Below are 25,674 nucleotides of genomic sequence, written 5' to 3' on the forward strand. Positions count from 1 at the left end.
ATCCGGTTTTTTTTAAAAAAAAAAAAAAAATCAACGAGCAAACTATAAATAATAAAAAAATACTTATTCCTGGAATTAATTGTGTCGTGTGGAGTTGCTTGCACAGATCTCACACGCAAACCGCTGGTCAAGAATCCCACACCACATCTGACCTGTCACGTGGCATTTTAAGTCCACAGTACGCTTCCATTCAGCTACACACCTTTCCACACATAATTAAATTTACATGACAAAATCATGCTCGTTTTGCCATTAAAATTCCATATATACCCCTCATTTTGCTGACGTGTGAACACTAGTTGTAAATATGCATTCAAGCCGAGCGTAGATAATTATGTTATTTACTTGTTTACGTGCATTCACTGTTCTTCTTCAGCGACAGTTTTACTCGGATTCTCCCTCTTATTCTTCAAATTAAAGAGAGAGAAAAATCGGCTTAAATTCAATCACAGTGATTAATCTTTTAAGTTTTTGGGTCTGCAAGGTACTTTGTTAAAGTGAATTTTTTTTCTTGTGGGATTTTTTATTGTTGGGTTTGCTTTGAATCTTCGTTTAACATTCCAAGTTTAAGCTACAAGGCAAGCAGTCTTTTTGGTATTTCTTTTTCTGTTGTGTCTTTTCAAAGATGGTTAATTGGTTAGAAGGAGCATTGGCAACGAAGAAATATGAAAAGAGCTTCAACTTTGTTTGTCTTTAAAATGTGTTGTTAATTTAGTGTTTGATTGATCATGCATTCTGAATATAGAAAGTAAAGTTAATACTAGGAACTAAAGAAACATGGGTTTTTATTTTCATTTTGGATTTGTATATATGGTAAAGAATTCTGAGTTTTAAGGTTTGTTTTTAAATAAATGAATCGGATTTGGATATTTTTATTCAATTTTGATTAATTTCGTATTTTGTTTGATTAGTTACAATGTTTTGATTCATCTATTTTTGGTAAATCCATGTTGCATTGTAACTTTAGATGTTTTCTTTCCACCAAACTAGATTTATTGGGAGACAAACGATAAGATCCTTCTGGGATTGTCTTAATTCAATCTATGGACAGATATATACATCTGAACATGTGTTGTAATTCCTACTAATACCATGTAACTCTCTGTTTGGTAGCCAGGAAAAATGATTTTGAATTATAATTATTCTCGCCAAAATTGAGTTGCGTCGATTAAGCTGAACAGTTGTTCAAATAGTTTGCTGAGATGATTCGCATTAACTTTTGCTGCATATGACTCCTGGAAAAGGAAGGGTTAACTTCGCATTAGTTGTTCACCACATCTACTCTTTAGATTGATTTTGTGTGTATACATCTGTTTCTGTTGCTTACTATGTGTGTTGGTTGATTCTTGAAGCAGGTTGGCCAATTGGCAGCCATTTTGGTGGACTCTATGGCTTTGGCATTTAGTCATCTTGCATGGTGGTTACAGAGTGGAAAGCATCAGGAGCCTACAATCTCAAACGGTTCTTCTTTAAATTCTTCTACCGATTTGGGCTTCTGGGAGTCAGATAACCTGATTTTTCCCTTAGTTAGGAGGGCTAACATGGCCTCTTCATCTAGGAGGGTCAAAAGAAAATGGCAGAGCCGGGAAGAGAGGAAAATTGACCGGGAATATGATGTTGTTATTGTGCCGTCTGATGGTGGATGTGTTTCAGGGTCTGAGTCAGATGATTCAGATTACTCAATTGGATGGTTGGAGCCTCATGGACCCGGATTTCAGAGTGATGAGGATCTGGACAATAGTTTTGCTGTTCTGGTTCCATGCTATGGGAAGGTTCGGGATAATGTGGTGGAGGATACGAAGGAAAACATTTTTGGTGCGATTTTCAACATCCATGATAGCTACTCTGCTGGTAAATTTTTTCTGCACCATTTATATTGTTTCTAGCTCTTTATATTGGTTGAATATGAATAGGGTATTCTCACCTTTAAAGGCTTGGTAAGATTAGCTTTTGATAACTGATTGTTAGAGCATCAGTTTTTTGTCCCTTATTTGATTTGCTATGTAGAAATCATGCTTTGAATTCTGGACTTCTCTTGGACTGTTCATCATATGGCCAGTAAGCATGTTGCTAATTGTTTGTGAAAATGTTAATTACTGAGACATTTGAAGTTAGTTCCAGCTAGTACAGTTATTTGAATTGTTATTTTCTCTAATATACATTGTAGTAACTTAGCTTTAATTATCACATAATGATAATGACAGTGCCTTCATTTTGTCTTCTATGATTTGCTTGGTGTGGACACGGTGACATGTAGTTATAAAAAGGTAGAATTTGAATTACCAGCATGACCAATTCGTGGACATTATGTTTTAATGCTGATTTTGTGAATCACATTAACATTCAAAACCATAGATTCCAGAAAATACCAAAGTTCTTTGAGTTGTTTAAGTAATCTACAAGCTGACATTTTTTAGGAACATTGGAAAGAACATGTTTCATGCGTTAAAATCTTAGGATTGTCATATCTATTTTCCTTTCTCCTATTGGCTTCATAAGTTGTGTGATGTACGGTTCATTTACACAGACAAACTTGTAGTATCTGGTGGTTTATAGAATTTTCACGCTATTTTCTTTGTATCCTCAATGTAGCCTCGTGTAGAATGTTAATGTTACATTATATTGAAGCACTATATTCCATAGAACCCTCTCCTTTTCCATAAAAAATGTAGATATTACTGAATCTGTTCTTAATTACTCATACTTGGGATATTTTTAAGGCCCTATAATCTGGTTTCTCTCAGAAAACCTTGAACATGTTCTGTCTCTGAGCAATGTGCTGCAGTGTGAATTTGGAAAGGACTACAACTTTTTATTTCTTGGGTTTTTTTTCTTTTAGCTTCTTACTGTTATATCTCCTCCTGCTTATGGTTTTATGTACAAGTGTATCTGGGGAAAAAAACAAATACAATATATATTTGATTGGTTGTCCAAAGCAAAATATAACCAGTTTTCTTGATTTAACCTTAAAATGATCTATGGATGCTAAGTTCTCTGCATCTCTCCAATGTGTAGACAGCAACGGCATATGGAACAATGGCTATCTTCCCTCCAGAACACCAGAACAGCTGACATTGCAGAGTACTGATGCTAGCATATAAATCTGTATCATCCTGGTTCTGAGGCTGCTGCTTTATCTTCTGGAAGAACATATTCTATTGTTTAATAAGTATACTGTGAATAGAAATGGTGATGACTGAAGGACTAATGATGGTTTCAGTGGCTGAAGTAACTTCCTTTTTTGCTTCTTCTGTCAAATATTTCACGAGAATTGGTAGAAACTAAAAAAAAAAAAAACTTAGAAAAAAGAGAATGTGTGTGATTTTTATTCTTTGATGTAAATATAGTTGTCAATATGGAAGTTGTTTAATGCTCTGTCCTATTACTGTAAATAATTTTTTCTTGTAAATATAGTATAATGTAAAAATGAGAAATTTATGGTACAGTCTTCTTCTATATCTTTCAAGATTTGTCATTTCTTGTTGATATGCTTACAGAGATATCTAGTGCCACCTAAACTTGCACATATTAGACATAACCATAACGTTTGCACAATGCTTTTTAAACCATTTTACCAATAATAATTTTTTCTATTTGATTGAAATGCTTTTAAATTGATGATTTTTATTTTCTTTTTTTCTCTGACAGTGACAACTGTAACTGTAATTCTTTATTAACATATGAATTTTTCTTACTGTCAAAATAATTAAACAAATTAAATTCATTTGGGTTTGAATCCATTTTAAATATAAATTCGAGAAAAGAAATATAATTGACTAACTTGAATAAATATTAAAATCAAATAAAAACAAAAATAACTGTAGAATTGAGTGACATTTCGTGAGTTGGAGAGTTTAGTGATTAAACTAAGAAAAAATAGAATTAGCGTGAAATATATTAAAAGTTTTTAAATAAAAAAAAAAAAATTGAAGTTGGCGTTTGTAACAACTATTTGACCATTGGAGAGTAGTCGTTATAAAACTTAATATGATATTGTTTATGCAATTCCTATTTTTAGTTAATTCATAGATATTTCTCATGTTACTCATAAGTTCTTGTGTTTCGTAACCTTCCTTATGTCAAGAGAACACTAATTTAAGACACTACTATAGGTCTTCCTCACTTAGTTTAACAACATATTCTAATGCTGAATGGGTTGAAAATCATGAACACTCCATTATAGGTAATTGCTCATCTTGTTACATTAACATCTTTTGAGTTTAAGAGGAGGATAGCACAATATCCCATTATATCTCACTCTTATAACAAATATCTCATTAGGATCTCCTTAATTATTTACTTTCAAATTGCATTGATGGTATCTTTAATGGTTTTGATTAATTATATATTTCCTTAATTCTACTAAAAATAGACATGGTTGTAAAAACTTTTGATTAAGAAATGCAAAATTATCATTCTCTCCAATTATTTTCCCTATAATTTTGTAATACATTATTTTGATGTGGAATGTCTCTAGCGTTTCCTTTTGACTTGTGTTTCAGCTTTCGATACGTTTTGTTCAAGTAATTTTTTTTGCCTCAAAGATTGTATGAGATTCAAACAAAATCTAGTCCTTATAAACTTCACAAAAAGATCCAAACAAATCTAATCCCTCTTGTTCTAAGGAAAATACCTAAGTTCTAGCCTATATTACGTTTGTAAAATTCTGATTTACTTGATATAATGGTTATGAGATCATGTCTCAGGATTAGTACATCCAACCAATATAAACAGATTCTCTGGTTATAAAAAAAAAATTTAGTGCCTCTGAACATCGTAAAAGATTCAAACAAAATTTTTGTCCCAATAAAAATGTTTCACAGAACAAGAGAAATATTTAGATATAGAATGTCATTCCTATCATCATTCAAGATTAAGGAAGAAAACAACTATTTACAACTAAATGAAGTTGGTTTGTAAATCCCAACCCTACATCTTGGAAAATATATAACATAAATTATATAATTAGCTTAAATTATGTAATTAGCTATGTAAGGCTGGTTGGTAGTTTACAGCATGATGGATAGCATAATATAGAAAAGAGTGACAGATTTTCGGTCTACTTTATGGGATACCAATCAGGAAACAACTGACATGCGCACATAAACAGCCAAAGTTTCCAATATATTTGGATCTTTCAGCTAACTACGCTCTCCTCCACAGTTGAGAAACAGTCTAAGACACCTGTGTTTTTGCCTTGAGGAAATCTTTTTGCCCATCATCATCATTATCATCCTCGCCATTGCCATCCTTCTTTTATGGCCTTGCCTGGCCTTTCTTTTGTTTTTCCTTTAGAGTTTTAATGAATTATGTTGCAGAGAGCAGCAAACAATGCATATCCATGGTGGTGGGCCAGCCATATCAGGACGAAGCAGTCAAAATGGCTGGAACAGAGCCTCCAGGGTAACCCTTTTCATTTCTTGTCGACTCACAGAAAACTCATTTTGTATTTTGATTGCTTAACCTCTGAATGATTCCCTTTAAGTAGGAACAATAGCTTTTCCGTTTGAAGAAAAGCCTCAGGCTCTGATACTATATTATAAATGAAAGAAAGTGAACTGGATAATCATTTTAAACTAGAACAGATGTTTACATATATCCATCAGAGTGTGATATAGAAGGAAAATAAATATTTTATGCTAAACTAGTCTTATGTACAGGAGAAAATTCAACCCCATGATTTGTGCAGGAATCAGTCTATGATAACGGGGAATAGTGTCTAATACAAACATAACTTATGTTTATTTGCTTGATGTTAAAGAAAACTGAATCCCTGACTGAGCATTTTGAGATGGGAATAATTATAATGTTGACATATATTGACATGATTTTGTGAAAACACAGATATGGAGGAGAAGGTGGATGAGATGCTCAAAATCATCGAAAATGATGGGGACTCATTTGTCCAAAGAGTAAATATGTACTACCGCAAGAGGCCAATTCTTATAAATAATGTGGAATACTCATACAGGTCATACAGAGCATTAGCAGAAAGATATGATCATCTTTCAAAAGAGTTGCAAAGTGCCAATCGTACGATTGCTACTGTGTGTCCGGAACAAGTTCAGTTCGAGATGGATGATGAAGATGAAGATTATAGAAATGAAACATCTACTTTTGACAATGAGATGCCACCCAAAGCTCTCATCCCAAAAGTTCCTGCAAATTTAAATGAAGATTTCTGGGAGAGTCCTTCAATGGAACTGCCAAAGAAGGGGCTAAAGAAAACTGGTAGTTCTGCTAAACCTCCTAAACCACCACAGAAATCAGGCCTCACCAAAAGCGAAGCATTAGAGGAAACCGGCAAGCTTCAGAAAAGAATCTTGGCATCGCAAACTGAGGAGGAGTTTGTGAAGAGTTCATCTGAATATGCGTATGAGAAGTATTGGGATATTGAGAATCAGATAGCTGAAATGCAGGCCAATGTGAGCCGCTTGCAGGATGAATTTGGTATTCATAATGTTATAGATGACAATGAAGCTAGAACTTTGACCACGGCTCTCAAGTCATGCCAAGAGACCTTGGCTAAGTTGCAAGGGAAACAAGAGCAGTCAGCTGGAATGGCAAAAGTAGAGTTCCAAAGGATCTTGGAGTATCATGAGAAATTTGCAGACCTCAGAAATGAATTTCTCCCTAAACAAACAAATGAGCATGAACCCTTTACCTTTAAGAAGCATTTGTCTACAATTGCAGAATCAGATTCAGAATTGAAAGAATTGGATCCAGAGATCAGTAGGACACAAAGTAGAGGAAACGTGAAATTGTTTCAGGAAAATTTTAAGAAACAGTTTGCAGTTGATTCAGACTCGTCCTCCTCAGTGACCCAAATGGTTGAGAAGATTGATGGACTTATAGATGAAGTTGTTAATTTGGAGCATCAGGTTTCTTCTCAGATGGCTTTGGTGATGAGCTTAAGATCAGAAAACGATCAGATTCAGGCACTCATTCATAGCCTGGAAGGGGACAAGGAAACTATGATTGCAGGTTCGGACAACATGAACAAAAGGCTAATGGCGGTGGAAGAAGAGTTGGCTAGAATAAGAAGTCTCAATGAAAGCGTTGAAGATCAAAACAACAACCTCCAAACACATTTTACTGAAGCAAGTTGTAGCATTGATTACTTGTCCAAGAAGTTACAAAGTATGGATTTAGAAGAGAATGTCGAGGATGAAGGATTATTCCCACAAGTGAAAGCAGCTTCAGACGCAAAAGCAGAAAATCAGGTCAAAAAAGAAGAAAAGCTGGTTGCTGAGTCTGGTGATAGTGCAGTGGGCATAAAAGAACCAAAACCTGAGAAGGATAATAATTCTTCGTTTCTCAGCATATCTGCCAAACCTGAAGAACAAAACATTGTCGATTCCCGCCCAAATGTTAAACTTGATGTTAATTCTGAAAACTGCCAGGAATTGAGATTGACGAATGAGGAGAAAGATCAGAAGACGGAGATGTCCAATAGAACAAGCTGCAATCTTAACGCCGACCTAGAGGAACCCGGAATTGAAGAGGGAGAACCTAATTGGAGGATGCTCTCACCTGGGTTAGAGGAAAGAGACAAAAGTCAGTCCGATAGAACAAGCTGCAATCTTTACGCCGACCTAGAGGAACCCGGCATTGAAGAGGGAGAACCTAATTGGAGGATGCTCTCACCTGGGTTAGAGGAAGCAGAAAAAAGTATGATAGGGGCGTACACTTCAGTTCTTCAGAAATATAAAGATGTAAAGAGAAAGCTGAGTGAAGTAGAGAAGAATAACCGGGATGGATTAATAGAATTAGCTTTGCAGATAAGGGAATTAGAAATTGCTGTTGCCTACAGAGATGATGAGATTCAGTCTTTACGAAATAAAATCAGCTCACGGTCACCGCAAACCAGCATGACAGAGTCTCATCAGGGAGGATCGGCATCCCGTGAAAGCATAATGCAATCAGGTATCTCCCCGGAATCTTTTTTTTCATCACAAGCTTCACCGCAGCCTGTTCCATTCAGTGAACATAGTTATGATTTCGAAGAGAAAACCCAACTGAACAAGTCTCCTCTAAAAGAAGAAACCAATTTGAATTTAAAATATGCCAAAACTCCCATTTCTCTTACAACTACAGAAGAAAAAATCCGCTCAGACATCAATAAACTTCTGGAGGATAACCTGGAGTTCTGGTTGAGGTTCAGCACTTCTTACCAGCAGATAAAAAAGTATCAATCTACAGTATACGACTTAAAAGCAGAGTTAACCAAACTGAAGAGTAAAGGGAAGAAAGAAGGAAATAAAAAGCATCCCTATCTTCCGTCTGATCCCCAACTGATCTATGAACACTTGAAAGAAGTACAAACCGAATTAAAATTGTGGTTGGAAAACAATGAAGTTCTGAAAGATGAATTAAATGGAAGATATTCAAGTTTATGCAGTATCCAAGAAGAGATAGAAAGAGTATCAAATACAGGTGGGCAGGCTGAAGAGAATGGACAAAGTAGTTATCGAGCAGCCAAGTTTCAAGGTGAGGTTCTGAACATGAAACAGGAGAACACCAAAATTTCGGAGCAACTGCTTGCAGGACATGAACGTGTTGAGAAGCTGAAGATGGAGGTGGAAACAACACTAGCAGAAGTTGATGATGAATTTAGAAGACAAGGACCCATAATGAGTCGTGCAAGAATTCCCTTAAAATCTTTCTTGTTTGGAGTGAAGTTAAAGAAACATAAGCAAAAGTCATCGCTGTTCTCATTCATGAATCCCACATTGCAGAAACCGCATAGACACAGTAGTCCAGCTGTGGCTGGACGTCACCGATAATATTTAATAGAATGGTGTGCAGATATATACTAGGATTTTGACTTTGATCTATAAATGAAACAAACGTTGTGTGTGGTTATGTTATTTAAGTGTATCCTGTAAATTTGTTTGCTGTAAAATACTAACTTAATGTACTTGCATAATAGAACTAGACATTTGCTAGGAAAGACAGAATAGTTATTGTGCATCTGAATTGTGTATATGCTAAAGCAGTACCTGAAGATCTGACCTTATTCTGAAAATATTTCTGATGAGAGGCTCAAATCAATCTATCTTGTTCATAAGGCGCTAATACTTGTTAAACTGAAAAATCCAACGTCACCAACGTGAAAGAATGAGAAGCTGCTGCACCAAGTATACGGATTAGTTCAATTCCTTTTTATCTTTCTTTTCATCCTTGCATTTCATCACTGGCTGTTATTTCGCAACAAACCTCCAGATTTCCATTACATTCATCAGTTGCCTGTTTCTTGTCAGGGTTCTGAAGCTCGAAATTCTCTTCAACTGCACATAGATTTTCATTTTCCTTGACGGCTGAATCCATCATATTATCAACATTTTCAGTTTGATTCCCCTTCGGCCTGGTTGTTGCTACCATCTACATGGTCATTCTCACCCATGCCCATATTCTCATAGAAAAATAAGGATCCTCGACAATGGACGGTTGAATCCATCATATTATTTTATTGTTGCTTTTCTGCCACCACAAACAACTACCATCCAGTACACATTCATACATGACAAAAGAAAATCCATGGTGAAGGGCCAAGAAAAAGAAAAGCAAACACCTTGGTCTCTTCAGTTTAATACAAGGAAGAAATAATCCCTGTACATAACCATCGTATGTATAACATACAATTTGTTTCCAATCTGATAGAGCATGGTCAGTGGCTGTTCATTCTATTCACACAATTCATGATACACGGTCCAATCAGACATTGCAAATTATTAAACTGGAAAGCATCATCAGCATAATCTTCTCTATGGAAGATTCTCAATTCATATAATTCTGCAAAACTTGACGCTTTTAATGAGAACAATGCTGCTACTCAACTCAACCCATAATAGGGCTGGTTAACATAATATACTAGAACCACTCAAAATATCCCTGTGGAGAGAGCTAAACAAAGAAAATGTCTGTCAGAGTCTACTTTCTCATGAAATCTCCTAGTCTCACCTCTCTATATAGTAATTTCATAGAACAATTGGCACCAATACCAAGTGCAACAACAGACAATAGAATCCTAGTTGGCCCCCTCACTAAGTGCACAAATTCACGATGTGTTTCATGTATCTCTCCTTAAACCTGCACATGCTAAGGATTTGGTCTCTCCTTTACTACCTCAACAGTTTCAGCTCACCAATTCAATCCACAAACCATCCTTGAACGAAAACTGGTTAACCAAGGAAATATCCCTGCCGTTAAATTACTCATTCATTAGCAAGGAGAACCTGTTGAAACAGCCACACGGGAGTTTTCAGATGATATTCAACGCAGATTTCCGGCGTTCTCCCTTGAGGACAAGGAAGTTGGAAAGGGGGAATTTGATGCAGACTGAAGTGCTTTAAAATACGTAGGAAAAGTTTGAAGATGAACAAGGAAACGCAACGTTCCACTTAAAGTTCTGTAGCACTGCGGTGTCCTGCTAATTGTGTTTTAGTTGTGAATGTCACTTGAATAAACGATGTCGTTTTTGAAAGAATCATTTTGATAATTCGATCGAACGTTATTCGATGAAGGTAGTTAAAGAAGTACGGGAGAAATGAAAAGGCACATTTTGCACAATGCCAAAATATCTGTAGCATCTTTCCATCTGTAATTCAGATTGCAGTCATCTCTCTCATCTATAAAATTTTCTTTCTCGACAGTTCTCAAATTGAAATGTAACAAAGGGTTTGGGAGAGAGAATAAGGATGAAAAACCTACGGGTTTGGAGCTTTGAAAGAGAGAATAAGGATGAAAAAACCAGTTTGCAAGAGAGAAAAAGTAATCGAATTACCACAAATAATGTTGTTGAATTTGAAGTCACCAGATTCTGTTTGGTTTGGGGGAATCTAATAAAAAACCTTAAGGAATACAAACTTAACTGGTTTAGTATGTGAAATCTAATGTAGAGGGTTTGGGTTTGAGAGTCGAACCCTTCACTTATCTGGTATAATGATTGTGAGATTAATCACTGTATTTAGGGTTTTACTTGCTCAATGTGGTAAAAAAAAATCTAATTAAGTGTTTAAACCTCTTCAAATACAAAGTAAAGTACAGGTTTTATTCAACACCATTTTCCATCCATCCAAACATGTTTTCTGACAGGTACTCAGGTAAAACCTCTGAATCAGATCAAAGTTCAAAAACATTTGATCTTTTATTCAGAAATCAAAAACTAAGATAAACATATGACAAGAAGTCATTTTAATTTTCTGAAGATGCCAGTTACATTTAGCACCTTTGGTACCACTATCACCATCTTTGCTACTTCTCTGTAAGTGCAGTCAAAGAAGCTTGAGCTCCACCCCTGTATATAATATCACCTAAAACAATTATAGAGAAATGATAACAACAACCATCACCACACATCTCTAAGATATCGTCCATCCATCTGGAGTTTCTTCACGATAGACTCTGCCTTCGATGAGTCCACATTTTCCTGAAATTTATGCCAAACAAATTTGGATAAACAATCTCCCTTAATTCAGAATGCACATTATATCATTACTGGGAAAACAATAGACTTGCTTTACAAGTCTCAGCATCATCAAACCATCAAAATCCTCATGATTTTCCAAACCAGGACAGGTGGCACAGCCTGGACCGGATGATCATGAACCGATGAAATTAAATAGCAGATAACCATATGGCCTTCAAGTTATGCAAACAGACCAGGCAACTTCAAACTCTCCAACAGAACAGGAAAGACAAAGGCAAACAATGAATGATAGTTCATACCTGCTCCTGAACAATGATGTGCAAAGTGCGATGAACATCTCTTGCCATACCCTTGGCATCACCACATACATAAAGATATCCTTCCTTAGAAATTAAACTCCACAAATATGCTGCCTGCAATTTGAATAAATTCAATGAACTTCAGAATTTTGTCTTTATGACAACTGCAACCTCTGTTGGATACCACTAAAACTTACTTTGTTTATCATCTTATGTTGAACATATTCCTTTTGTGGTCCCTCCCGTGAGAATGCAACAATCAGCTCAGATATAACACCTTGTTCCACAAAATTGTATAGCTCATCCTCATAAATAAAATCCTGCAAATGAAACCAATACTCTGAATGATATGGAACAAGTTTGCATTGTTTTCAACAGTTAACTGGTATAAAAACACATATAACAAATTTCTTAACCATCCGACGATTTCTACATCCAAAGAAGAGCAGAGCAGGACCAAGTTGAGCACCATTTTCTTTCAGGACACTTCTTTCCTGGTAAATTAAATAATTCTCAATTTCGTTGTTTCATATTAAAAACAAGGGAACATGAAATGTATTGAGTGATCCCATACCTGTAGAAATCCTCTAAATGGTGCCAATCCAGTCCCAGGTCCTACCATGACAATTGGAATGGAGGGATCAGCTGGTAACTTAAAATTAGATGATCTGATGAAAATAGGGGCCCAGCTACAATCAAGACTTCTCTCAAGAGGAACTGCATTCTGAATATTTCCGAAAAACATGTATTTTTGACAGTATGTTAAGTATTTCTTAAATGGGCACATCGTGAAATGCAAAGGAGGGCAAGGCAAAGGATTTTGAAAACTAAGTCACTACCTTCATCCAGGTTGAACACACCCCTTTGTGTATTCTATTAGTGGGAGTTGGACCATAAACTAGAGCACATGTTACATGAACCCTATCAGGGGCAAATCTGTGAAAATCAAAAGAATTAGTTTCATTGAACTACACGTAAATTAATAGACAAAATGACACTAGTCAGAAGTAGTGTATCACCTAGGTGAGGAAGAGATAGAATAGTAACGAGGCTGTAAGTGAGGGGCTACAGCAGCAAAAAATACACCAAGGGGAGGTTTCGCTGATGGGAACTCGGCCATAACGTCAAGAAGACTTCTCTGACTGGCTACGACCCATTGTGTGTACTCGTCCTGAATAATGGAAACACATGACAATCATACACAAGAACAGAAAAACAAAATGAAGTATTTAAAATGAGTACAGCAGTCCAAAAGAGGTAAAAGATGGCACAAGTTATGCCAACCTTCCCCTGAGGTGATGATAAGAACTTGAGTCTCTCCACTTCACCAGGTTCAGTGGCATGGGCAGCCAAAGCAATCAAAGCAGCCTGGCAGCAGAAATATTTCAGAATAAAATAATAAAACTAATTATAAATCATATAACACAGATTTAGAAGAAAGCCGGTAGAGATAAGAAAAGTGCAAATACACCACCTTACGAGGAGGGTTCAAGAGATCTGCATATCGTGCCAATGCCATGCGTAGAGAGCATGGACCAGGGAAAGGAGGTGGCAGTGAGCTTCCAAGGGGAGTACCATCTTCATTATCTGTATGAATAGTAAACATCATCTCTAAAGGTTGGCACAACAACTTTACAGCTTCTTCAACAGTTTCATCGAGGTTCTCAGCATAAACGCCCACATGGTCTCCTGTTTCATATCTGACCATAGATTCAAAACAAAATGAACAGATTAATACCTTATCAATTTGTTAATGTACAATGATTCAATAACAGTTTCTACCTGTACTTTAAATTTAGAAGAAAAATATTTTATTTTAAAAGAGAGATTCCTATGGTAATCAAAAGGAAATTTAGAGTGATGGGAGGGAAAAGATCAGCAAACACATGCAATTTACACTACCAACAGTTGATGAATTTTCTTTATCCCTACCTTTTTACTAAAATAATATTGGAAAATGGCATGCACATCGACTAAAATGATAAAAAAACCAATGTGCAGGAATAATTAGGAAGACACCAACAAAAACTGCCTTCTCCTTTCTATATTAGATTTTTCTCCAATATAAATCTAATCAAGCACGCATGCCTAGTTGTCTCCAGACCTCTACCATTACTAACTACAATATTGAAAACTTACATAATACCAGTCCCTGATATGTCAAACTCAAGATGTATGCAAGAGCGGTCAGATTCAGGTTTGTGAAGCTCTCTTTGGACAGCCACATTTACTCTGTAAGGCAGACAAAGCAACATCAATATTAGTAATCAATAAAATATGTTCCAGAACAACAAGTTGGTGTCTTGCAGAACCTGCAAGGATGGTGGATATCAAAAGCACTTCCATTGGTCATGTTTGAGTAATTATCCTCATAAGATGTAACAGTGGGATCATGAATCACTACACGATATTCGGGAATAGCTGCTGTATATGGGGTAGATACAGTATTTGCATCATCTTCATCTCGGAGCAATTTATCTAACTCGGGCCACAGTAATTCTCTCCTAGAGGAGGGAAAACAGCTCAGAAGAATGAATTTATCAGAAACTGAGTCATATTCCACAAAAGAAGCTCTCCTCTTCAAAAGGTAAAGAGTAATCATCACTTAAATAGATGTACAAAGGAATAAATTACAAATGGGAGGGTGAGAGGAAAATGTAAATGCCTAAGAGGACTACAGTATACCAAGCAGCAAAATCATCCTCAATGCACTGATCATCATCCCCTAACCCAACTGGAACAAGACACTTTCCACCTGCATCAAACAATAATTGAGAATAAGTGCACAACTCAACCTAAAACAAAAAAGATGAAAACTTGAGAAAGTCAAAAAAAAAAAAATACAACCACCAGCCATCCTCATGCAATCCAGAACAAATTATTTGCATACAACCAATCACTCTCTACCATAAGAAGCACAAAAATGATATCAGCTGGAGCTGCAGAAGAGAAACAGCAATGCACTACAAAGCACTTACAACTTGAGTCAGAGTATGCAGAAAGCACAAATTCGAAATGAGAGGAGACAGATAAAGACTGAAAAATATTGGAGTCAAGTACCCAATCAAAATATCATGTGAAAGAAAATTTGAAAATTTGTTATCCAGCAATGCTGACACCTATATAAGAATTTCCTGCAATAGAGAAACCTCATTGGAACCTCTACAAATTCAAAGTACAAATCAAAGATAAGAAAATGGAGTCTTTTTCGTCCTCTCAAAGTCAGTGAACCAAGGAAAGAACACTCAGGGAATATTGGACCATCGAAACAATGACTCTCCACTAGGTGCTCATAAACTGCTACCATAACTATGCACTAGATAATTAATTCAAAATACCCAGCCCAATGGATACTAATTGCACTAATTCCATACAAAATCTTGAGAAGTCTGCCATTTGTGCTTCTCATACAAATTTGCTACAAAAAATATCATGCACTAATGCTAAGGTGCATGTCAAGAGACAGATATTAGCTCATACTTGTCAGTTAGAAACCGTTAATTTTAACACGCACTAGCAACACGAAGACCAACTCTTTAATATTAAAAATAAATTTTAAAAAAACTGGCTCGCACCTTTTTCACAAAGTTGTTCATCAAGAACCTTTGCTATCTGTTTGCAAAAGCGCTCCATTAAATGATGTAATAAAATAGAATAAGGAATCAGATATATTGCAAGTTTTACCTTATTAAAATGTTCATATTGGCGGTTACCAAGACCAAAAACGCCATAGGTTAGCTGCTGAAGCCAGGCTCCCTTCTCATTTCCCTGAAAGAAGAAGCATGTAATCCCAAAACATCAGCTAAGCAAAGGACATGAAATAATAGCACTGTAAGCAGAACATGACTTTTAATTCAGATCAGCAGCAAGTGATGGAGCTACCAACCTCAGTAAACCATTTGTAAAATCTGGCAGTATTATCAGTAGGCTCTCCATCTCCATACCTACAAGTCAGGCTCAAATAAACTGAGTGCACCATCCCTCCCAGAAGACCAAATACAAATTCATATTAAAAAATAGTCCCAGTAGAAATAAGAAACTATCTTACGTGGCCACCATGTAAAAGACTAAAGTCTCTTTCTTCAGTTTCTCTTCATATTGATCATCATCAACAGCATAATCATCCTAATATAACCATAGATATTTAAGTTCTAGTCATGCCATAACGAAAAGTCACATAACACATTTTTGTCTAACATACCAAGTCAACAACTTTAACAGCTGCTTTCTCATATCTTGCTTTGATTTCTTCTGCCAAAGCCTACCCAAAAAAAAAAAAAAAATCCAACGACGATGGAAATGAAAAGCAAGAATATTCTTTGGTTCTTTCACTCGCATAAAAACAAAATAACTTAAAACCGTACATCCAGTTGCAGCACCTTGAACATTAGAATATACCCAACACTAGTTCTACTAAAATACCAACAAATCATAAAACTCGTGATGAAGCTACCCTAAAAAATATGATCTACTCTTTGATGAGTCAACCAATAATTTCACAAAGTTATCATCTTTCCACACTAAGCCATAGAGTTGTAAAAGTAGCCTATAATTCACCTTTAGTTAACAGTCCCTTTTCAGGTAATAACACGTGAGTGATTTTCAAGTTTAATCACTCATGGAAATAATCATTTAAACACTTTTACGTTGAGCACGCCTTCAAATCCAATCATTTGCGGAAAGCTCCAAATCACAATAATACGCTAAGTCAATCACCAAACCGAACCAAACAAGCAGAAAAAGTCAAAATATAACCTTAGCAAAGCCCTCGGCAGTCCCAGTCTGAGTACCGTAAAATATAGTAACTTTAATCTTGCCAGAAGCGACATCGATCTCATCCTGCTCGTCAGAGACTACCACCGGCTGAGGCGGCACATTCAGCTTCACTTCTTTACTTCGATCCACAGATTTCCTCCATACGAGGACCAGCAAACCAATTAGCACCGCAAAGGCGGTCGTTACCGCCAACAGCATCGTGTTCGACTCAAAACCTCCCAGCGATACCCCTAGCAACGACTCCACAAACTTGACAAAAGCGGAATCCGAACTCATTTTTTTAATTATTTTACAATTTGTCCCTGTGTAATTATAAAAATAAATAAAATTGTAACGGTTGTAGAGAGAGAAACGAGGGTGTTCTCGGTTCTCTCTAAATTAAAGTGGGCAAAAGATGAATGACGGGACACGCGCTGCGTTTTGAGGAAATGAAAAGAAAGTGAAGGGAAGTTTGAGAAAGAGAGAGGTGGTTATTTGGTTCGTTTTGATTTCGAGAGTTCATGCGTTGAAAAAGGAGCTTGTCGTCTTGTCAAACTTTTTCAGTGGCTTTCCTTATTTATAATTTTTATCATAAGATAAAATACAAATGCGTTTAAATGAGGATTTTAATTAAAATAAATAAAAAAATTTGTGTTTAAAACTTTTTAGATAAATTTTTATTGAATTTATTTTTTTAAGTGAATATAATATTTATTTTAATATTTTTTCTTTGATAATTATCTTTTTTTTAGTCGATAATATATTCTAACATTATCATATTAATTTTAAGTTTAATTAAAATATTTATAAATTTATTTAAAAATATATTAATTTTTAGTTTAATTATTAATATATTTAGATTTGAATGAAAAACAAAATATATATTAGTGTAAGTGCGAAGAGTAAGAGTGTGAAAAATGAATTTTTATATATTTATACGATAAATGTGTTTACACTTTTCGCACTCATGTATAATATATATATATATATATATATATATATATATATATATATATATATATATTATTATAAGAATAATAAAAATAATTATACATACATGAGTGCGAGAATGTTCTCGTATTCATATTTGTTCTATTTTTTATTTCAATCTGAATATATTAATAATTAAACCAAAAATATACCTATTTTCAAATAAGTTTATCAGTATTTTGATTTATAAATTATTAGATTTATAATCAATATAATGATGTTAGAGTATATTATCGAAAAAAAATGTTATCAAAGAAAAAATACAATCAAAAAAAGGTAATAACTAAAAAATGATATTATTAGAATAAATATTGAGTTTCGCATTTAAAAATAAATTAAGTAAAAATTTACTTAAAATTATAATATAAATTTAAATTAACAAAAATTAAAATTATTAGTTTTTAATATCTAAATTATATAAAAAAAATTTTAATCTTTTCACCACATCCATTCTTTCTTTCACCTTATAAATAAGAATATTTTTATCTTATAATTGTATATTAAAAATTAAGTTACAATTTTTAAAATATTAAAGACTTTTATAAAATTTTTAAAAGTTAACGGAATTCAAATAAAAGGTTTTGAGTCTTTTAAAAAGTTTTGAAATATCAATTTATCTATAATAATTTTAAAAATAACATTTATAGTTTAAATAATTGAAAAAATATAATAAGTTATAAGTATAAATATTATATTATAATGATTAGAGTTATATAATAGTTTAAAATGTATGAGATTTGAAAAGATTTTATTGATTCAAAACTAATTAATGATTAAATTATTATTTTATTTTATTAATTTTTTAAATTAACTCTGATTTTAAATAAAAAAAATATTATATATACCAACTAAAGATGAAAAAGATTTTTAGACAGAATCTTAAGTAGGAAAATATTATTTACTTTAAATAAAATTAATCTATTATTCAAGACTTTGCCATTGCCCAAACTTATACATAATATATTTATTATTCATGATTAATATATATAATATATTATTATATAATTAAATTTTATTTTATTTTTAATATATTGGCATTGCCCAAACTCATTCCTTTTATTGTTATTGTTATCCAAATAAACGTGGCTCTTGATCACGCAACAGACCATTCTTGATTCAGCTCCTTCTCGAGATTTGTAAGTTGATCTTGCGGCAACACAACTGTCACTGTCCTGCCGCAACCATCTTCCTCATCAGGACCGCGAAGAATCATAACAATCCCTTCGTTGCCGACCCCATCAATGGCGTAATTCACAAACACTGGTTTCTTACCCTGCAATTTCAACCCATAAACATCCGCCTCTTCCATGTTTACAAATGTCAAATTCGCACCGTACACAATAAGGTCTGAACTTTCACTTTCTTCCTCCGAAAATATTTCTTCTGCCAAACTATTCCCATCCACCCTTTTCTTATCAGCAATCAACACAGCCAATTCTGATATATCAACTTTTCTTACATTGAAATCCGCCCCAATTGTGCTTAAAACCAAGTCATTAGTCGGCCCATCATTTTCTCTGTTGCCCAAGTTATTATAAGCACAGATTGTCACAACTCTGGGCCCTGAATCTTCCCTAAATTTTGAGAGTGATTTCCATATAACGGCAGAGAGGACTTCAAAATGAGAAACATTTGCGGGAGCACATACTCTTGATGCCATATGGGCTAGTTGTTTGGAAGTGATTTGGAAAGATTGAGTTTCCATTTTACAGTTGTTGGAAAATTTCCAGTGGTCGCCAACTGGTTCAACTCTTTTCATGGGAGACGATTTTCCAGGAAGTGAAACAGGGGTTTCAGATTTTCTTGGTTTTGGCGAGTGAAGAGATTTTATTGGAATATGACCTGCCAGGATCAGAGCCCATTTGTTGACGAAGGTTGATGCCGAAATTGGATCTCCGATAATATGGGCCCAGCTCAGGCCCAAGGAGACTCCCCCACATTTGAACCAAGTAAACTGATTGATTGCAAAATACTTGTATTAATGCTCACGTAAAAGAGTACAAATAAAATATAAATTTATTAATTAAATAATATGATTATTTAATTTTTTATTTTTAAATAAAAAATCAAATATTATTGTTTTAATTTATATTGATAAATTTAAATTTGATAGTATCACTAGTAAAAGATGGGAAGAAAAGTGACTTAAAACTAGAAACCATACCTATTATCTAGGCTCATAAATGCATCTACACCTGCAATCTAGACTTATAAATGCATCTAAATGTTCAATTTGGTTACGGCTATATGGGTAATAATTAGGGAAACTAACTATTTTTCATCCAAATTTTAGTTAAAATTCAAAATTACTCTTGCAACAGTTGAAAATTTTGAACTTTTACTCATGACCCAACTTTCAATGTCGTCTCTGTCTTCCTCCTTCTCCTCCTGGTGCCATGATAAGTGGTGTGATGAAAAGATTTTCATCTTTTCATCGTGCGATTCGACGGAGAAATAAAAATCTCTTTGTCGCACTACTGTACGATAAAAAGATGATCTCTATCTCTTCATTACACCATGAGAAGGAGGAGGGGAAAGACAACACTGAAAAAAATGTCAGAAGCTGAAGTTGAAGAGTGGAGATGAAATTATTGCTTTTGAAAGTTATGAGAGGTGACTGAGTTTGAAAAATATAGAAACCCTAGGTTTGAAAGTGAAAATGTTATCTTTGAAAATTTGAAAACTTTTGATAAAAGTGAAATATTAGTTTTTAAAATCTAAGAGAAAAAGTAATAAATTTTATATTTTTTAATATAAACAGTAAAATAATTATTTTATTTTTACTTTTAATAAAAATTATGTCATAGGTAAAAGTTTGAATTTTTTAACTATTATAAATGTGATTTTGATTTTTAACTAAAACTTAGGTAAGGAAATAGTCTTTTTCCCTAATAATTAAGATGTGGAAAGGGTACTGGTGACAATTCAGGTTGCACATAAAGTCTTTGGTTTGTCCCTCTCTCCAATCGGAGAAAATACTTTTTTTTATAAAGATCAAAATAGGGATATGAATAGAGATGGGTAGAATATCCACAGTTTGAGACAAGATAAATATACCTTTTATCTTCTCTTTAATATATTACCTAATATGCGAATGGAAAGATAAAATATAAAAAATTTTCTATATGGAGATAGAAAAGGGAAGGGGAAATTTTTTTTTTTTTTTTTTGCAAGGATTGTCCTTGAAACAGGGCAGGGTAGAGACAAAAGCAAAAAAAAAAAAGTTCTCCTAAGACAAGAGTAGGGACAGAAAAACAGGTTCTCTTACAAAAACTATAAAAAGGAACGGAAAAAGTTTCACAGGGACATGGGATTAAGCTCAGGTAGTAGAATCAAAGCAACCTGAACATCCGTGTACGCAATAAATTAGCGATTTATTAAAGATCCGCCGACTCTCGTATTCTCAACTGCAACGAGTATTTAATGTGCCCAGCCCAACCCTCCATCCATTCACGTTATTAGATCAAACCAGTAGGTCTCAATGTAAGGTGGAAAATTCAGAACAAAAATAAAAAAAATGAATGCTGCATGGCTTAACAATAGTGTTTTCAAAAGGAAGAACGATAGTCCTCTTATGTATTTTTTCTTTTGAATATGGTTCGGCAAAATCTTGATTTTAATTAGAAGATAAATTATGTTAACGAGAACATTGATTACCTGTACTAAAACCGGAGGGGAGAAAGGAAGATCAGGGCCAAGAGTTTGATAGTAGGCCAGACAATTATCACGAGAATCGCCATTGATATTCAACAAATCATCGATAGTTTTGTCACAAAAAGCCTCAACAAATCGAACGCCGCCATCGTTGCACTTGAGGAACGGCCTGCCGGTTGTTTCGGATCTCCTGATCCTCCCTGCGGCAGTGAAGTAGATATCTAGCAACTTAAACATCGGCGTCTTCAAGTCATTTATAGTGAGTCCTCGAACGGCTTCGCTGTCGAAGAAGTAAACTGCTCTGACGTAATGGAGCTTGACGGCCAAGTCCAAGTCTGTCAGTGGATGATCTTTGTTTCCTGTCTGTTTAGCTGGCACAACTGATGACAGTCTCATGCCAGAAATTGGGCTTTCGGAATAGGATGAAGGTGACACCATGGTGAAGAACTATGGGGAACAACTTGAGAAAAATTATGAATATGCAGATTTGTATTATCAGAATGATCTGGCTCTCTTCGTGCCCAACACTGACCTATTATATATATAGCGAGCCCATGAATGAAAGAGGTGAAGATAAGTAAATGTAAATGCCAACGCGACGTCAATATATTTTTAAGCACATAATTGGTGATAATATATCATTATATTATTATATATTATTTTATTTTTAATTTAAAATTATATAATAATATATCACCGATATATATAATTATATATATAAAAGTGTGTGTCTGAATTGTATTAACTTATATAAGGGTCTATTAATAAATCAATAAAATTATATATATTTATTTTGAATATATAAATAGGTGTATACTTTATTTGTATTATCAAATAATTAAATAATTTTAAATTAAAAATAAAATAAAACTCAATTTAATAAAAAAATTTTTTTATATATATATACTTAAAACAGACACATAAAACATTATTCTTCAATTGTATCTTATCTAGCCTCCCGCTACATGATAATGGAGACTCGATGGTCAATCTCATGCTTTTCTTACCACCATCATCCCTTGCCACCATTATTAACACCACCATCACCACTGCCAACTCCCCCCACAACTCCAATTGAATGTTCAATCAAACAAAAAAAATATCTATTTGACATCCAATCAAACAGAAAAACCCCAATACCATTTATGCACAGCCGACCAAACTCTAGTTTGGCCCAGCCATCCATTTTTTATCCTCTTCCATCAGGGACACTTGTATTGTACCACCGGCCAAGAGTCAAAGAGACCCATTATCTTCTAGCCCCACTTGAAAAATAAATAGAGATAAATTCAACCGACAAATTTGATGGAGAAGGATTACCGATTGGACACGTCAATAGAGTGTAAATAAGAAGGATTTGACCCTTCAACCGCAGATTCGGAACTGATCTCTCTCAAGCCATCGTAGTCGTTGTCTTCTAATCGAGGGCCACCCTCAATATTCATCCCACTATTAATTACTGAAGTCTCAACATTTAATTAAAACAAAAACTGAGTTGAAAATTTGATTATAATTAGAGTGATTTCCAAAGAAGAAAGGAAGGAAAAATGTGGAGGGGGCAGCCTTGTGAGATGAAGATTGAACTGGGTATTTTTATTTTTTAAATTAAACAAATAAAATTATTAGAATATTTCTGTAATTAAAATTAACCCAAAAATTTAATAAAATTGTGAAAATTTGTCATTCAATAACTTAAAAAACGACAATTTTGTTGTATATGTAAATGACTTTCCACAAAATCAGTTTACTTAATATGAATTCATTAATTATGATACAATGTATTGGAGAAAGAAACTCTTGGTGAGGATAGAAAAATGAATAAGAGCATTTAACGCTATTTATAAGATTGAGTTAAATCATGCAAATGTCTTGGAGCAGTTGGTGAAATTTTTTCTATAAATACGCCTCAAATCTCCCACTTAGGGTTTGATTTAAATCGAATTTAAATTTGAGTTTAGTTCGAATAAATCCGAAATAAGTTAACCTCACATAAGCTCAACTTTGTATCTTCAAGTTCAAGCTTGTAACATATAAATATTAATATAAAATAATATCATTTTGATTAATATGTATTAAAATAATGTCATTTTAATAATAAATTAGTTAAAGTTCGAACTCTAACCAAACTTAAGCTTATTTGCAACTAGTTCGATGAGTTCAAACTTAATTACTATAAATCAAACCGAAATTAAATTTAATTCAGTTCGCATCTAACTCTACTTTTAATAATGAAAACTTTTTCCCTTATTAATAAAAAGGTTTGTAACTCTCGTATCCTCTCTTATATTATCAAACAATCTCACATACATAACTCTTTTGCCTTATCTTTTATAGTTATAAATTATTTTAATTATATTTATATCAAAATTTTCGTTTCGATATAATTATGAAGAAAATGGTTATCCTTCCTTTTAAGTAAAATAAAAATTTAATAATAATAATAATAATAATAATAATGTTATTAAGCTGTGGCGTGGTTGTCAGAATATGATAAAGGAAATTTCTGGTATATAATTATACAAAGAAAACATTGATTAAAATAATTAAAAAAAGGAGCTGGTCACTTTCAATTAATTTAGCGTTACGTTACATCTTAATTTGTGAAATAAAGAGTTGAGCATGTGGCCACCCGCTTCAAATTTATGAGCTACTCCCACGGATCTCATGCAAGGGGTAGGGTGTTAAAAACCAGTTTATTAAACTAATTTGATAATTTTTTCCACTGAATTAAATTTTCATTTTTGAGAAAATTATAAATCGAAATCAGACTAAATTTTTAATTAATTAGTTTTAAATTAAAATTTAAAGTATTTTCTTATTCTTTTTTTTTTTAAATATGTTTAATATTTTATTATTTTTTATTCAATTTTTTTAAAAGCTTGTTTAGTTTGATTAATTAGTTTTAAAAAAATTAACAAATTGATGACAAAATTGAAAATTTGATTTTTTTTAATATTCTTGAACCGCTATCTAAATTGATTTTCAAATAACTTATTTTTTGGTTTATTTTTATTTCAAAAATTAGTTCGGTGCGGTTACTTAATATTTTTTAGCACCCGAGCAAGTGCATCATTTTTTATACAAGCTAGTAAGCATGATCTTTGCACAAAATTCCTAGCTACAATACAAACCTTACAAATTTTGAAATATTAAATCGTAGCCACTTTATTTTTTATTATGCAAATATAATCATTTTTCAATTTTGATTTTACCTTTAAAATGAGAAAATTTTGAAATTTAAGGTTAACCAACCGACCATGGTTAGGTAACTTGGGCGGTCGGGCAATAGTGTATAATCTTTTTTAAATTTATAATAATTTGCATGAATTAAATATAATTAAATTTTATTATATTATCTTGTAGGTTTTATGTATTCGTTGTGTGAGTTTATGTCTTGGCTAGGTAAATCTTAGCTGGGTGAATCGAAAATCTAAGAGTATTTTACAAGGTTTTAAAAACCGGACCGGACCGGCCGGTCGAACCGGTTGATCCGTGAACCGGTACGGTAGCCGAGTTCTGTGAAAGGCAAAACCGTTTTGGAATAAAAATCGGATTGGACCGCGGTTGAACCGCCGGTTCTCGGCTGAACCGCGGTCCAAACCGGTCCATGCAGTTACCGGTTCAACCTGCATAAAAATATAACAGTGTTTTTCTTTTGTTTCTCTTCCTTGCAGTGCACGCACGCAGACGCAGTCCTCAACTGCTGCAGCGGACGAATTTCTCCGACGAATTTCCTGTTCTTTGCCGACGACGGTTTGAATACGGCTGCCGATGACCACGCTGCCGCCGAGTGGTGTCGGTTTGCAGGCTTACAAGGCAGCAGTTTCAGGGCGACTTTCCAGGCTCAGACGTTGGCTGACGACGGCGATTTCCGTTGCTGTTCTGACCGGCGACTTCTCAGGCAACGACGGGAAGCTAGTGTTTTGTAAGTCCTTGACATTCTGTTTGATCTCTTTGACATTTCTTTCAGCAGCAGTAACCTTACGTTGGACTTCGTCTCTTGTATTCTTCAGCTTATCGGCTTGTTGTTCCAGATTTTTGAAATTGGTATTATGGTTGTACAAATACTTGAATTGACGCCAAATCGGAGCAGCCAACCACTTGCCAACTTCAAGGACAGGACTCAACACACCGCCGATACTCCCAGCAACATCAACCAATTTTTTTTTAAAACTGTTTTCAAGTTTGAAAAACAGAAGAGAAGTGAAGCAAATGAAAATAACTAAAACACAGACAATAACAGGACAACTAAGGTGCAAAATCAAATAGATTAAGGGAAATAGGTGAAATAAAGAAGATTTGAGGGTAAACAAGAAACGAAGGGAAGTAGTTTCAGAGAAGTTTGTGAGTGAAATTATTTTTGAGTGGTTTCTGAATGATTGAGAGAGAACAGAACTGAAGATGACGAAGATAGATTCAATTGCTTTTAACTTTGCTGGGAGCACCTTTCTCTATATAAATATAAAGTCAAAATTAATATTAATAATTGTTGCCACTTACAGAGGTTAGTGTTCAATAATTAATAATTCATGTATTTGTATAATT

The 25,674-nt window shown here is 34.0% G+C and overlaps 4 protein-coding genes and 1 long non-coding RNA gene across 10 annotated transcripts; 3 read left to right on the plus strand and 2 right to left on the minus strand.

Annotated features, from left to right (window-relative positions):
- Nucleotides 1–335: 335 nt before the first annotated feature.
- LOC123202719 lies at nt 336–3,458 on the plus strand. Of its 5 annotated transcripts, XM_044618778.1 has the most exons (4): nt 353–484; nt 1,118–1,249; nt 1,356–1,851; nt 3,016–3,458. In XM_044618778.1, the coding sequence occupies exons 2-4, from the start codon at nt 1,229–1,231 to the stop codon at nt 3,099–3,101; spliced, it is 603 nt and encodes a 200-aa protein (XP_044474713.1). In that variant the 5' UTR covers nt 353–484; nt 1,118–1,228; the 3' UTR covers nt 3,102–3,458. The 5 variants fall into 5 exon arrangements, with proteins under 5 accessions (XP_044474716.1, XP_044474717.1, XP_044474713.1 ...); XM_044618781.1 differs by lacking the exon at nt 1,118–1,249 and having other exon boundaries at nt 336–484; XM_044618782.1 differs by lacking the exon at nt 1,118–1,249 and having other exon boundaries at nt 346–484; nt 1,353–1,851.
- A 1,851-nt stretch (nt 3,459–5,309) lies between these two features.
- On the plus strand, nt 5,310–8,957 carry LOC123202909 (protein NETWORKED 2A-like). Its single transcript, XM_044619058.1, has 2 exons — nt 5,310–5,403; nt 5,845–8,957. Exons 1-2 carry the CDS (start codon nt 5,310–5,312, stop codon nt 8,784–8,786), a joined length of 3,036 nt encoding a protein of 1,011 aa, XP_044474993.1. The 3' UTR covers nt 8,787–8,957.
- A 2,075-nt stretch (nt 8,958–11,032) lies between these two features.
- On the minus strand, nt 11,033–17,045 carry LOC123203110 (NADPH--cytochrome P450 reductase-like). 2 transcript variants are annotated; one of them, XM_044619287.1, is made up of 18 exons: nt 16,486–17,045; nt 15,932–15,991; nt 15,779–15,855; nt 15,617–15,674; nt 15,415–15,498; nt 15,306–15,342; nt 14,416–14,485; nt 14,043–14,234; nt 13,870–13,962; nt 13,205–13,430; nt 13,015–13,098; nt 12,750–12,901; nt 12,570–12,666; nt 12,305–12,454; nt 12,147–12,224; nt 11,928–12,050; nt 11,731–11,844; nt 11,033–11,431 (listed from the first exon to the last, which is right to left on the minus strand). In XM_044619287.1, exons 1-18 carry the CDS (start codon nt 16,780–16,782, stop codon nt 11,351–11,353), a joined length of 2,073 nt encoding a protein of 690 aa, XP_044475222.1. In that variant the 5' UTR covers nt 16,783–17,045; the 3' UTR covers nt 11,033–11,350. The 2 variants fall into 2 exon arrangements, with proteins under 2 accessions (XP_044475222.1, XP_044475223.1); XM_044619288.1 differs by having other exon boundaries at nt 16,288–16,664.
- Nucleotides 17,046–18,512: 1,467 nt separating this feature from the next.
- On the minus strand, nt 18,513–21,657 carry LOC123203111 (protein ECERIFERUM 2). The gene is made up of 2 exons (XM_044619290.1): nt 21,133–21,657; nt 18,513–19,429 (listed from the first exon to the last, which is right to left on the minus strand). Exons 1-2 carry the CDS (start codon nt 21,565–21,567, stop codon nt 18,569–18,571), a joined length of 1,296 nt encoding a protein of 431 aa, XP_044475225.1. The 5' UTR covers nt 21,568–21,657; the 3' UTR covers nt 18,513–18,568.
- Nucleotides 21,658–24,500: 2,843 nt separating this feature from the next.
- On the plus strand, nt 24,501–25,243 carry LOC123203581. Its single transcript, XR_006499319.1, has 2 exons — nt 24,501–25,054; nt 25,143–25,243. It is a non-coding gene; the product is annotated as an uncharacterized LOC123203581 (long non-coding RNA).
- The last annotated feature ends 431 nt before the right edge of the window (nt 25,244–25,674 follow it).

This window comes from Mangifera indica, chromosome 19, assembly GCF_011075055.1.
Source record: "Mangifera indica cultivar Alphonso chromosome 19, CATAS_Mindica_2.1, whole genome shotgun sequence".
NCBI lineage: Eukaryota > Viridiplantae > Streptophyta > Magnoliopsida > Sapindales > Anacardiaceae > Mangifera > Mangifera indica.